Source organism: Temnothorax nylanderi, unplaced genomic scaffold (assembly GCF_030848795.1).
Source record: "Temnothorax nylanderi isolate EJ_2023f unplaced genomic scaffold, tnyl_v1.0 TNYL_tig0559_pilon, whole genome shotgun sequence".
In the NCBI taxonomy this organism is placed as follows: Eukaryota; Metazoa; Arthropoda; class Insecta; order Hymenoptera; family Formicidae; genus Temnothorax; species Temnothorax nylanderi.
The window spans coordinates 12,501-28,023 of record NW_027249621.1 but is presented as its reverse complement, the minus strand read 5'-3'; the positions used below and the strand labels follow the sequence as shown (position 1 = coordinate 28,023).

Genomic DNA, 15,523 nt, shown 5'->3' with positions numbered 1-15,523 from the left:
ATAATTATTTTTCAAAGTAATATATATATTCTCTTTGCAATTCGCGCAATTTAAAGATTTCACCTATTTATTTGAAATACATATTACTTGGATTGAGTTAGGTAACGTAATTATGTGATATAATAATTTTGTTAAGGAGAAATAAAGTTACTACCACTTAGGTTGGATTTTTGAATTTACAACATTGTGCGTGTACTTGACGCCTTTCTTTTACCTTTTTTGAAAAAGGTAATTTTGTACTGATAAATAATACAAAATTTATTAACTTAAAACAAAATACAATATACTATCTTGTGTCTCAAGTCTTACAAACGTTGACACTTCGTACAGACGATTAAGACTTGGAACATAAGACAGTATTGTGTGTTACCAAAGGCAAAAATTTAAAACATAAAATATTGTTTTACAATTATAAGTCAGCAATTCTGCTCAACCCTTACTCTGAAAAGGGTTTAAACTAAGCCAAAACATTTGTATTGTATTTTATTTTAAGTTATTAAATTTTGTATTATTTATTATTCGTTAAAAAATTGGCTTTGCTCTCATTTGCCTTAAGTTTCAATTGAAGAAAATATTTAAAAAATAGAAGTTTTCATCATATTGAATGTAGTTTACACCAATTTTAAGACTACTTATGGAACGCCGTTTTACTTTTTAATAGCATACATAATATTCTACACAATATAAAAGTTCGAAAAAATAATTGTCTTAAGAAAAATGGCGATTCTTACTAATGATTTTATATTATTTTAATCTTAATCACAACGACGTTTCGACCTCTGCTTTGGGTTCTTATCAAGTTATAAGTTATTTAGCAATGATTGAATTGCGCGTCAGGTTTTAAATCTTATTATCATCGTTAAAACTATGCGGTCAGGAGGTACAACAGAACGAACATTAGAGACATGACCGTGCCGTGTAAAGCTCGGAAAAGCTCGGATTAAGATTAAAATTATTGCCAGTTAGGCCGACTAATTTTCGTGTTTTATTATTTTAAATTATGTCGAACATAATAAAAATTGGATGAATTACAATTATGTCGGGACATAATAAAAATTCGGAATTATTTTTATGTCCCGACATAATTTTAATTTCACGAATTAAAATTAAGGTAAAAGTACCAATAACTGGCCACTTAAGGATACGAAGAAAATAAATCTTAAATTTAATACATAAAATTAATTTTATGCTACAAAAAACTTTTTTATTTAGGAAGTTATAACTATTTTCTGCTTAAACGAGTAAAAAAAGTGATATTTTTTGCGGTATTTTATTTAAATTAAATAAAAATGTAGTAGACATCGATGTACCAATACATGACCAGCCAAAATGCGATTGTCCCAGCGTCCAAATTATGAGGTCCTAGTAACTGGCCATGACTTTTTAAGTGTATTAAAATAATTTTAATGAAAGAAATTTTATTTTGCAGAGTAAAAACAAGAAGAAAATAATAAAGAAGTTAATAAAAAAACATTAGAAAAGTTAAAAATATAAAAATATTGGATAAAGAAATGCTTAAGAGGTTAGAAAATATAAAGTTTTAAAAAAAGTTTTTACAGTCTAATAAATAATTTATTTTTATTATTAATGTTTTAAATAAATAAATTTATTTATTATTAATTAAAAAATGGTTTTACAATCTAATAAATAATTTATTTTTACTACTAATTTAATAATTAGATTTAACTCACTTAAAACTTTAAAAGTTCAATACTACACATTTTAACAGACTGTGTGTAATAGTTGCTGGTGTCCTTTTATATCAGAAAAGGATCATAAGTGGTAACATAGGTGGTAATATAGTACCTTTAATATTTACTGTAAACAAAACAGTTATGCTTTCTTTCTCATCACCATGTACAATTTAATAAAGACTTTGATCCTTTACGAGCCAATACACTGTCTGCCTTTGAAACTAAGAAAAAAGAACTTTCATCTAACAAATACTCTTGACAAATGGATGTCTAGTAGGTTTAACTTTTGTAAATGTTCTTTTACTTCTCTGAATTAATTCTTTAAAATATCTTCTGTTGCTGATGCTCAATTCATTGTCAAATTTTTAGCGATTCTTAGAGTCACATCTGGATGTCTATGACAAAAACTTTCCCACCAGTGTCTGCCTGGTTTTAATAAACCTTTAAAGGAGACGATAAGTTTCTGCACACACTGAAGAAGTTGACTGGATTTTCTATTGCAGCCAAAGAGGTTTCCCTGTAACAAAATCTCAACATCTTCAGTATGTGCAGAAACATATCACTGAGTCTCCTTTCAAGGATAATAAACCAGGCAGACACTGGTAGGGAAAGTTTTTGTCGTAGACATCCAGATGTGACTCCAAGAATCGCTCAAAATTTGACAATATATTGAGCATCAGCAACAGAATTAAGATGTTTTAAAGAATTAGTTCAGAGAAGTGAAAAAACATTTACAAAAGTTAAATGTACTAAATATCCATCTGTCAAGAGTATTTGTTAGATGAAAGTTTTTTTTTCTTGGTTCCAAAGGCAGACAGGCAAATAACTTACAATTTGAGGTTATGTATACTACATGTCAATAAAAATGAACGAAAAAAATGCATAAACCAGAAAAAATATACAATTTAGTACACTATCATTACAATAAGTAATGTTTACAATAAATATACTTACAAATTTCGTATAGAAAACTTAAAAACAAAGCACAAAAACTCGAGCGCGTATTGCGGTTAGGTAGTAGGACACACAAGTAAGCACTTGAGATGACGATTCGCCCGATAACTGGACAGCCGGCTAGTTTTCGGGCAGGCAAGATTATCACGTACTGATTCATAGCCATGTAAATTTTTATTGAAAAAACAATTTAAATGAGCAATTTTTTATTTTTTATTTATTATAAATATTCTTAAGATTATATAGAAACTTTATTTTTGCAGAAATATCTAATATTATGATTATTATTATCATCTTAACAAGTATCACACATTCCTTAGCCATATCTTAAGGAATCTATGAAGACTCACGGTGCATTTGACTACGATATTTCAAACAATTTTTTAAATATTTAAATATTTTAAACAAAATGTTTAGTGGCATAATTTTTTATATAAGACACTGAATAACCAAATAACATAAATCAGTAAAAATATTTCTTTTTCTTTATGTATATAGCTTAATAAAAAATAAAATGTCCGTCAATGGCCAGGTAAAGGGACATGGTCCGTCATTGGTACTTTTACCTTATGTCGAGACATAAAAATTGTATGAATTAAAATTATGTCGAGACATCATAAAAACTTGATGAATTAAAATTATGTCAAGACATCATAAAAAGTGGATGAATTAAAATTATGTCAAGACATCATAAAAATTCGGAATTATTTTTACGTATCGACATAATTTTAATTCCAATTATTATTATGTCGCGACATAATTTTAATTCATCCAATTTTTATGATGTCTTTACATAATTTTAATTCATACAATTTTTATGATGTCTCGATATAATTTTAATTCCGGAGCTGGTGATTTTCATCCCACAATATTGGCAGTATAATTAGGGGGAGGAGGAGGAGGAGGAGTGTATAGTATAGTACATGTGTACAGTACATGTGTAAAATAGTACACAAATAGGCGGGGAAGGGGCTCCGCCGCAGGCGAAGCCCATTTCCCCGCATAATAAAACTAAACAAACTCCCAGCGTGATACCTAACTGCTTGAATTAAGACGCTTGGTTATTCCGCACGATTGACCAGTCATCACGCGCATGCAAAAGTGTGCCAATTTAAAATATGATGACTGGTCAATCGTACGGAATAACCAAGCGTCTTAATTCAAGCAGTTTGGTATCACGCTGGAAGTTTGTTTAGTTTTATTATTCCGCCTGCGGCAGAGCCCTCCCCCGCCTATTTGTGTACTGTTTATACACATGTACTATACACATGTACTATACTATACACTCCTCCTCCGCCTCCTTCTCTTCCTCCTCTTCCTTCTCCTCCTTCTCCTCCTTCTCCTCCTTCTCCTCCTGCTCCTCCTCCTCCTTCTCCTCCTCCTTCTCTTCCTCCTCCTCCTTCTCCTCCTTCTCCTTCTGCTCCTGCTCCTCCTTTTTCTCCTCCTCCTCCTCCTTCCGCTCCTCCTTTTCCTCCTCTTCCTCCTCCTTCTCCTCCTCCTCCTTCTCCTCTTCCTCCTTTTCTTCCTCTTCCTCCTCCTCCTCCTTCTCCTCCTTCTCTTCCTTCTCCTCCTTCTCCTCCTCCTCCTTCTGCTCCTGCTCCTTCTTTTCCTCCTCCTCCTCCTTCTGCTCCTCCTTTTCCTCCTCCTCCTCCTCCTCCTTCTTCTCTTCCTCCTTCTCCTCCTCCTCCTTTTCTTTCTCTTCCTCCTCCTCCTCCTCTTCCTCCTCCTCCTCCTTCTCCTGCTCCTGCTCCTCCTTCTCCTCCTCCTCCTCCTCCTCCTCCTTCTCCTCCCCCCCTCCTCCTCCTCCTCTTCCTCCTTCTTCTCTTCCTCCTCCTCCTCCTCCTCCTCCACCTCCTCCCTTCCCCCTAATTATACTGCCAATATTGTGGGATGAAAATTACCAGCTCCGGAATTAAAATTATGTCGCGACATCATAAAAATTGTATGAATTAAAATTATATCGAGACATCATAAAAATTGTATGAATTAAAATCATGTCGAGACATCATAAAAATTGTATGAATTAAAATTATGTTGAAACATCATAAAAATTGGATGAATTAAAATTATGTCAAGACATTATAAAAATTGGATGAATTAAAATTATGTCGCGACATAATAATAATTGGAATTAAAATTATGTCGATACGTAAAAATAATTCCGAATTTTTATGATGTCTTGACATAATTTTAATTCATCCAATTTTTATGATGTCTCGACATAATTTTAATTCATCCAAGTTTTATGATATCTCGACATAATTTTAATTCATTCAATTTTTATGATGTCTCGACATAATTTTAATTCATACAATTTTTATGATGTCTCGACATAATTTTAATTCGTGAAATTAAAATTATGTCGGGACATAAAAATAATTCAAAAATCTCTTAAATCTAAACTTTCTATAACAGTAGACGTAGTAAAGCAAGGTTATGGAACAACAAATACTGGTAACGTAGCTAGATGTTTCTTCTCACATCCTCAAATTGTAGCTGAAGTGACTGGATTAGAAGAGAATTTAATAATAAGATTCAGAGATATTTTGCAAGCACTTGCTAGTGGATGTGAAATTGATTGCATTAAATTTAAAGAATACTGTACACAGACAGTTGAATTGTATTTACAATTTTATTCCTGGTACAATATGCCTCCTTCTGTGCATAAAGTTTTGATCCATGGTGACGAGATAATTAGAGCATTAGGTGTACCGATTGGTAGCCTATCAGAGGAAGCACAAGAAGCAACAAATAAGGTCTTCAGAAATGCTCGAGCAAATAATAGTAGAATGTGTTCACGTAAAGCCAGCAACGAAGACATAATGCACCATCTTCTAATTTCCTCTGACCCATTGATTAGTAGCATAAGAATAAAACGAGATAAAAAAAGTACAGAATTATCTGAAGGAGCAAAATCACTATTAATCAATTATAAAGAACGATAAAAAGTGTTTTTTTTTCCATTCCTTATTCAAATATACCTAATATATAACTCACCAAAATGTGAAAAATTATGTACAAATGTAAATTAAATTTTGTTTCTTATTATAAAATAAAAAATATAAAATGTAAAAAAAAATCTAAAAAATATTAAAAACAAAAAATATATATATAACCCCAAACCCTTTTCATGACTGATACCTTGACTGGATTCGCCTTCTTTAATTTTGTCATTTTGATCACAAATTCATAATCAGCGACTCCGAAAACCTATTAAAACCAATTTTAATGAAAATCTGGCTATTTGTAGTTTTCCGCCATTTCGGATTCGCCATTTTTTTTATTCAACCTACAGATTTGTAATTATCGACTATACAAACACATAATAACTTTATTACGTAGATACTTGCACGTTTTGTTACGAATTCAATTGCAATCGCGCAGTTTTGATGTTTTATGCCCACTTTATTGGTTCCGCCATCTTTAATTTGGACCGTAATCAAAATTTACGCACAACGTACTTATAGCCTGTTCAATTACCAACAAATTAAAAAAAAATCTTTAAAATCCGTTAAGAATTCGATCGTCGGTCGAATTTTGTCCACAGAAGGTGCTTTTTCCCCCACTGTGCGCAGGCGCGTCGACGGTGTCGCGAACGTCGGTGGGGGGGGGGGGTGAGAATTGGAACGCGACTCCCGATGATGATGATGATCGTTCGTCAATTCGATCCTTCGTATTTTGCCGTTGTCGTTCACTTCCGAATCCGTCTCGCGAGGGGAAGAACCCCTCGACGCGAGTCGATCGGTCAACATCAAGAACCTTTCGCACACACACGCTGTAGTATCGTTCGTTTCTGATTTTTTTTCCGACGCGTCGTATTCGGCTGATGATGCGATACTGATGCTTTGGGGGGGACACATCGGTATAAGTAGAAAAGTTCTTACTTATATCGCGCGATGTGTGGCGTGGTGTGGGAATTTCCACAGTCCTCTACTTCCTTCGGTTGATACGGCGATCGGAAAGCTGAACGCCGCCGCCGTCGTCATCGTCCGAATCGCTCGCCGGTGACGTTAAATCGTTGACGTGTACGATTCGATCGAGGCGATCGCGCAACTGTTGCAACAGTTCGGCCTTAGGGCAGACGATATTTAGCATCCGCAGATGGAATTTACCAGCCGCCGCACAGTGGGCGAGAATAGCCGTTTTTCGTTCAAAATAGGCTAGAGACGGCAATATCTAACCAAATAGAACAAATTTTTTTTTAAATTACTCGTAAAAAGATAACAAAGAAGACTGTCTGAGCCGATTTTCAATAAATTTTATCCCTCGGAACATACATCCCTCATATTCCCATTGAAAAATACAAAATCCAATGACGTGACAATGACAACACATTAAACGGTAACTTTTACCCCTAAAACCTCACTTATAAGCCCAATGACATCAAAACAGTACATACTCACATTACAGCAATGACTGCATGACTCCATAACTTCATGTAATCAAAATGACAAGTATAATTATGCTTGTAGCTTAGTACGACTCGAATCAGCTACACTATTGGGATGAAAAGTGTACTCAAAATGTGCCACGAAAAGACTTCGAGTTTCCATTCCATTTTTGTTTTTTTTTGCAATTTTAATTTTTAAAATTTTTTTTAATTTAAAAATTTTTTTAAATTTTTTTATTGATTTTCATGTTTTTCGTATTCTTATTTTCTGTTTTGACTTGTACATAAGTTTTTTTCCACTTTTTCTCTATGAGATTGAACATAAAGTGATTTAGAATTAATAGATTTATTACAAGTCGTAATATAAGTATATCGTATTTAAGACTAGCTTTTTCGTATTACAAGTCTAGTAGATCCTGTACTTCCGGATCAATATTTTTAGGTTTTTTATGCGACTGAATTCTCAAACTCGCTATATAAGGATCCGAGGAAACAAGTAATTTTTTTATGAGGTCCTGGTTTGTAGCAAATCTGCTGCACTTGCGCGTATTGTACTCTCGTGTCCTTTTAAAGAGTTTATTTAAAGCTTCTTGTGCTTCTTCTGTCAACAATCCGATAGGAAGAACAGCACATTCAATGATTCCCCATCCATGAATTAAAATTTTGTGGACAGAGGAAGGCATCTTGTACCAAGGATATAGTTGTACATATAATTCAGCTGTTTCCAGACAAAAACTTTTAAATTTTTCAATATTTATTTTGTATCCACACGTTATAACTTGTAGTATAATACTAAATTTTTTTATTAACAGTTTGTTTATTCCTGTTATTTCGTGGGTTAACTTAGGATCTGCAAAAAACCTGCGAGCAGTATTGCCATCGTTTGACGTTCCAGAACCTTGTTTCACAATATCAACGATCAATCCCATCTTTTCACGGAAGAGTTTTTGAATTTCAGCTTTCTTGTTCTCTTTTAATATTTTTTCTTCATCTGTCCTTGCTATAAACTTAGCAAACGGTAAACAATAAGAAATATGTATCAGGCATTCCATTAAGCGAATCCAGGCATGCAATGTAGCTAAACCGTATTTAAAATTTTCAATTTTCTCATCTTTTTTTTTACTTCTTCTAGATCGTTCATTTCCTTTGGCGATGCACCACATATATAACACACTGCTGCCGACTTTGTTTCCGTAACATACTGACATATTTTTCCATCTGCCATTGTGAAATGCATTTGGTGATTAATCATATATTCTACCCCATCGACACACATTTTTGTAGGAATGAGATTATCAATCTCGTCTTGTATTGATTGCACGTCAGTCAAAACTTTTTCTCTTGTTTCTTTTGTGAATTCAAATTTTATTGGCCTACAATACCTTGCAGAAGCTGGGTGAGGGTTTTTCCAGATAATTGTTTCTGTATCTTTCATTTTTAATACTAATGGTACCATGGATACCATGAAAACGCTACTATCTGATAATTGAGAGTCAGAAAAAGCTTGCTTATACGTGCTATGACCCGAAGATCCGTCACAACCCCATTTCGTAATTGATATAAAAGACGTACAGCTTGCGATATCTTTTATGACGTTCATGCTTTCAGATATAGCAAGTATGCGTTCAACAGTGTTATCCAATAACTTTTGTAAGTTAACTTTATCATCTGTATCAGTGATTTGAATATCAGACTCGTCTGGGTAACACTTTTTCTTACATTCAGCAAGATTGTCATACGAAGGAAAGATGTTTGCACCTGCTTCTTTTACAATACGTTGAATGACTCTATATTGCTCTTTCGATAATTTGGTGTCTTCAATTACAGCAATTGCTTCGTCAACAGTGAGTGGTTTAATTGGTTTCTCATGAGAATCGTCAATGGTTTCATTATTAACATCACTTAATTTTAAAATTTCTAAGATTTTTCGAACTTCATCTTTTTTTCCGGATGATTTTAAATTTAATATAAAAGCTTCCTGAATTTCATCAGCAGAATGATTCTCATTAAGCTGCAGTATCCTTCGTCTTTTAGTAGATATTGAACAATCATTGAAATCACTAATAGATCGCCTCCCACACTTTCTTTGCATAAAATCAAAAGTAAATTCACCATCTATACTAGCCAAGTTTGATTGGTTTTCTCGAATCGATCTTTTTGATAAATACTTTTCTTGAGTTTTGTGTAAAAGGTTGCAATAAAACGAGACAGTCGTGTTTTGAATAATTCTGTTTGCGTTGAATCAAGTTTTGTACTAATATTATTTCCTTCATCAATTTTATTAAACAAAATAGTTGCATTTTTAGTATTTGTCTCAAATAAAATGTCACAAAGTAATTTATTCGGTATTATTATACTATCCATTTTTTGTTTTATTAAATATTATAAAAACAAATATATACGAACATTAACAAAACACAAGTTAACTTTACTTCAAATTGTATAAATAAGAAAAAATTAAATGGTGTAAGTTATTAGATATCTAATTCGCATTAATACGTATAAATGAATAACTTGAAACTGTGCGTGTACGAATAAAACTTTAGAAACTATTCACTGCTTCTTAAAACTGAGAAAAGACAAAAAAGAACGCGGACTCCGTGTTTTGTTTGTCTCCGGTTCGCTCATTGTCAGCGAAAGGCTGGAGAGGTACTGTTTTGATGTCATTGGGCTTATAAGTGAGGTTTTAGGGGTAAAAGTTACCGTTTAATGTGTTGTCATTGTCACGTCATTGGATTTTGTATTTTTCAATGGGAATATGAGGGATGTATGTTCCGAGGGATAAAAGTCAGGCTCAGACAGTCTTCTTTGTTATCTTTTTACGAGTAATTTAAAAAAAAATTTGTTCCATTTGGTTAGATATTGCCGTCCCTATTTTGAACGAAAAACGGCTATTCTCGCCCACTGTGCGCCGTGACGGTCTTCGTAAATTCGTTGAATCTGTAGAACTGCGTCCGAGTGGTGAAGTACAGATTGCCGTCGACGTATCGGAAGATCGACGTCACGCCGGTCGGTATTCCGGGAAACGTCGTTTCGAGAGACGTAAATCTGACAACTCTCTTCGTACATTCGTCTATCTCGCCCACCAAGTTACCGTTGAACAGCACGAAGGAACGTCCTCTGTAGGTGTTTACCGCTCCGTTGATTATCGTTTTTGCGGGAAATCCAAGTTCTTGCAAGGTCTTCGGCCAATTTGGCCGCAGAGTAAATTCCAGATATTGAACCATGTATACCGAATTATCTACGAACACCATGAGATCACCGGACGGGGATTGATAGGCGGCGGCTATGCGCGTGTAATTGTCGTGAAGAAAGCTCATGTGATTCGAAAGGGCTAAAGGCCCATTGTACGTCCTACCGTCCAGATTGATCGACCAAACGTAACGCTTGTACGAGATGTACATTCGATTTTCCAAAATCAATATCGCGTTTACGCGATCAAGGGTGCACAGGTCCGGCGATGGCGGCGGCGGCGGCGGCGGCGCCGGCGTCTGCGGGGGCTCGGTCGTAATTTTTTTACCGTACAAACGTTGAATGTCAATAATGTCGTATTGGTCGAGCTTAACCGGATACGGCGTGTCGGGCGAGTACGCGAACATCACCGAAGTCCTGCGCTAATTGTGCAACAATCCGAGAGAGTGACCGATCTCGTGCGTCAGCGTGTAATGCAGGGAGTACTTATCCGAGGGATTTTTACTGACGTAAATGTGCCACGGCTCGTCTCCGTCGACGTGCACCTCGGAGACGAACCCTGCTTCGTCCATTGGGAGAGACGCGTGGGCGAGCACGCCACCGGGACCTTCGAATTTGTCCGAGCAAGTTGGTCCGTTTAACTTGACATTCGTGTTACTGTGACGTAGGCGTCGCCAAGATATTATATTGTTAGGATCATTTCGGAGCGTTCGAACGTCAATGCTGAATGCTGCGACCACAGGTCGAACGCGGCCCGCGCCGTGCTCAACTCGTTCTCGGTGGCTACGTAAAAATCCCACGTCAGGTGCGTCTTCGGCCATTTGGATAGACTCGCTCTCGTTAAGTGCTTCAGGATATCTCGGAAACCACATCGCGGTTTACTCATCAATTGCAGCGTTTCATTGTTAGGCGTTCCATCGCTGGTTAATCGTAGTATTTCTGAAAATCCTCGACGGCTTTGCGAAGAACGTCGTTTCGTCTCTGAGCCGGAACCGCGTCCACATCTTTGGTCAGATATCCGTATTTCTGCAGGTAATCGAACGTAAGCGCGTAATTCTCGTCCGTGGGATTGATGCACTTCACGGCGATAAAACATGCGGTTAACGCGATTACGCGCGCGAGCCACATCGTCGAGAACGAGAGAGAGACGGTGGAACTGCGATGACGGTGCGTTGCGGTTTGAGCGCGATCACGATGAGCGTTCCGGATGCGAATGTTTACGCGAGGACGCTCGTTACCGATAGCGCGGATGTGGCGGCGAGGATCTCGGGTGGAAAAAATTGCGTCGAAGATTCCGGCGGATAAGTCGGTTTGATAAAATGCATTTTTTCCTGGATGTAAAAAATGTTATTCTTATTATATTTTTACCGCAATATCTTCCTTTTGTTGCACTTTCTCGGCGCGGATAGATGTGGCGACGGGGGTTTCGGGTGGAAAAAATTGCGTCGACGATTCCGGCGGATGAGTCGGTTTGATAAAATGCATTTTTTCCTGGATGTAAAAAATGTTATTCTTGTTATATTTTTTTACCGCAATATCCTTTTTTTTGCTGCATATCCTACATATATAAAGAACTCGAGACTAGACTTGGGTGTAGTCTATCCACAGTCTTAACGCGAACTGTTTAAACGTAGTGAAAGACGATGGAAAAACTAAATGACATAAAAAGTATATGCGATTTATTACAAATCCATACCGCGTCCCTGACGAGGGCGGTGGACGAGTTTTCTGATTCGGTGCGGCAGCTGCAGCTGCGTTTAAGAAATATATCAGAAAAAGTTCCCTCCTGCATACAATTAACTGTTCGCATTGACGAGGACTCTGTAATGCTGGAGCGAACGTAAGTAGATTTGTTAAATATAATTACATAACAGTTTTTTATATTTATATTTATATTTATATTTATATTTATATTTATATTTATATTTATATTTATATTTATATTTATATTTATATTTATATTTATATTTATATTTATATTTATATTTATATTTATATTTATATTTATATTTATATTTATATTTATATTTATATTTATATTTATATTTATATTTATATTTATATTTATATTTATATTTATATTTATATTTATATTTATATTTATATTTATATTTATATTTATATTTATATTTATATTATATTTATATTTATATTTATATTTATATTTATATTTATATTTATATTTATATTTATATTTACATTTATATTTATATTTATATTTATATTTATATTTATATTTATATTTATATTTATATTTATATTTATACACAGAAGAAGAAAGGGCTATCAGGGTCGAACGCAGGTTTTGGTGCGTGATGTCAATCAGTAGATTTATTCATTTAAATACAATAGTCCGAACGTTTCGGACTATTGTATTTAGATGAATAAATCTACTGATTGACATCACGCACCAAAACTTGCGTTCGACCCTGATAGCCCTTTCTTCTTCTGTGTTTGAATTTTTGAGGGTCTACTATTAATTGATTTTATTTACGCTGGCTGCAAGTTAATGCGTCGACATATGGGTTTTTTCAATTTTATCTCCGCGACCTTCGGAGTGTACATCGTCATACTCATGAAACAATGGATTAAGGTGAGGAGGACTCATGTCAGAGGCAGAATCCGGATCAGATATTTAAAATATTGTTTACATAATGACATTGTTCCAAAACATCTTCAACGTTTTTGTAATTTCACTCCGGTTTTTTCACACTATTACGCTAAAAAGAAATTCAATGCTCTGACCTCTAATTTCATTACCCGACTGATCAAAATTGAACTTAATGATGCTTATAGATCGGTTAACCAATCGCGGGGACAGATTTTCCATCTCGCGAGGCTCATTTCTCAGAATATACCTTTGAATATATGTAATAAGTTTTTTAGATTGCAGGACATTGGATTAAACTTTTTTACCCAACGAGAAAATAATAACCTCGATAAAAAACTTGAGTGGTTGTTCCGTAAACATAATCTAGCTAAAACTAATAATATTAAACCGATACATTATGTTACTAAAATAGAAACTGTTGGTATTCGTGCTGTTCCAACAATTGACCACAACAATTGTCGTAATACTTTTGAGGTTCACATTGTTCCTCCTGGTTGCTCTAACATTTCTAAATCCTCTCTCACACATATCAAAGACAAATGGTTCATCAATTTAACTTCCACAACAATTCCTGAGAAAGTCCAATGCCTCTTACAGTTAGGCGAGAATTTCTCCTTACCCATTAACAATATAAAAAAGACTTATCGAATTTATTAAGTGTACAGAAGGGAACACGAGAGGCTTACAAATAGATAGAATTCTGAGCATTAGGAACCGCTCTATTCCTGTTATTAATAACCTCCTTTCTTTTTCTCCGAAATTCCCTCTCCATTCCGAACTGTCTAACCTCGTTAAAGCTACAAAATCATTTATGAATAACAATCCTAAAATCATTTTTACTCGCGCCGATAAAGGCAACAGCACGGTAGCATTAGACAGCGAACATTACAGACAAAGCATCACAGATTTGTTATCGGACACAATTACATATTCTACAATCAATAAAGATCCTACTCAAATACTCACTAGAAAAATTAAGGAGATTATCGTGAGATGGAAAAATCAGAAATATATCTCTGAGCAGAAATACAATCAATTGTTGTGTACCGATGGGGTTCTCCCGAGAGCTTATGGATTACCAAAAATTCATAAAACAGGTAATCCCTTCAGAATCATAGTTTCTTCTATTGACAGTCCTACATACGCATTAGCATTTTTTCTACGTAAGATTATTTCCGAAAGTATTCCGAAACCTGATAGCCACATTGATAACAGTTTTGAACTTGCTAAGAAACTAAACGGAACTTAATTGAATAACGATTACGTATTGATTTCTTTAGATGTGATCTCCCTTTTCACGAACATTCCGACAGATTTAGTTTTAGAAAGTATTTCAAATAGATGGTCACATATCTCAAAAAACTGCAAGATACCTAAAGGCGATTTTATTAAAGCTGTCGAACTAATACTAAATTCTACTTATTTTTGCTTTGACAAGATTATTTACAAACAAAAATTTGGTTCTCCCATGGGCTCTCCGTTTTCTCCCATCGCAGCAGATATAGTAATGCAGGATCTAGAAGATAGTGTTTTGCGACAACTCACCTTTATTTTACCTTTTTATTTTAGATACGTGGATGACATAGCCATGGCGGTGCCTTTTAACGCTCTTGACACTATTTTGAAACTTTTTAATTCTTATCATCCTAGACTTCAGTTCACTATTGAAGTAGGGGGCGATAGGTTGGATTTTTTAGATTTGACAATCATTAATAATGAAAACATAATAGAATTTGACTGGTATCACAAACCAACGTTTTCTGGTCGTTATCTTAACTTCTTGTCGCAGCACCCTATCTTTCAAAAAAGAGGCACGATCATGGGTATGGTGGATAGACCTTTTTACTCTCTCATCCAAAATACCATGCTAAGAACATTAAGCTCATTATAGACGTTCTTCTGGATAATGACTACCCTGTGGCATTTATCTATGATACCATTAACACGCGAATAAAATCACTACTTTACAAATGTACTCGTAAACAAAATGTACCCCCTTCCACGAGTGAAGAGGATCGTCGGAATTGGTTTACTGTCCCATATGTTCCGGGTATTTCTGAAGAGTTTAGAAGGGTTGTTAAGGACATAAATGTCAATCTGTCTTTCTATAGTCTAAATAAACTTCAGAAATTTATCAAAGTACAAAAAGACATTCTCCCATTTCAATCTAATAAGAATGTGGTTTACAAAATTTCCCGTAAAAACTGTGACGCGTCGTAGGCCAGACGAAGAGGCAATTGAGAACGAGAATCTCAGAACACCGTAACCACATTCACAGAAGCACCACGACTCAATCGGTTATTACTGATCACAGATTGAATTTTGATCATGATTTTGATTGGGAGAATGTCGAAATTTTAGATAGTGAAAGATATCTCTCCAGAAGACTGGTCTCTGAGATGACTCACATTAAACTACAAAAAAACGGGATTAATTCACAAAATGATACTGAATTTTTACAGCACGCATATATAGAGGTCTTAAATAAATTATAAGTCACACCTATGTACTTTTTACTATCTGTAGATAAAAACTTGGTGACGCGACTAGATTCTGCCCTGCGATTGGTTATATTTATCCTATTATTTTTCTCATCGACTTTACACACTATGTATTATCCGCGCTACTGTTTAGACTGTTGACACGCTTCTCCCTTGAAAGATTGTCATTTCATCGTTGTTT

General features: G+C 35.0%; 2 protein-coding genes across 2 annotated transcripts in view; both read right to left on the bottom strand.

Moving 5' to 3' along the window:
- Nucleotides 1–9,929: 9,929 nt before the first annotated feature.
- On the bottom strand, nucleotides 9,930–10,637 carry LOC139783919 (uncharacterized). The gene has a single exon (XM_071723092.1). The coding sequence runs from the start codon at nucleotides 10,635–10,637 to the stop codon at nucleotides 9,930–9,932; it is 708 nt and encodes a 235-aa protein (XP_071579193.1).
- Nucleotides 10,638–11,154: 517 nt separating this feature from the next.
- Nucleotides 11,155–15,523, bottom strand: part of LOC139783915 (uncharacterized) — a gene marked incomplete at its 5' end in the record, with an annotated part of 16,410 nt that continues 12,041 nt past the window's right edge. Inside the window, 2 exons of the mRNA XM_071723087.1 lie at nucleotides 11,155–11,307; nucleotides 11,599–11,721. Coding sequence (XP_071579188.1) covers nucleotides 11,155–11,307; nucleotides 11,599–11,721 — 276 coding nt within the window. The remainder of the gene's footprint in view (nucleotides 11,308–11,598; nucleotides 11,722–15,523) is intronic.

What these genes read in the sequence shown, in the direction of transcription:
- LOC139783919 (XM_071723092.1), bottom strand. Translation starts at nt 10,637, where the DNA reads ATGTTCGCGTACTCGCCCGACACGCCGTATCCGGTTAAGCTCGACCAA.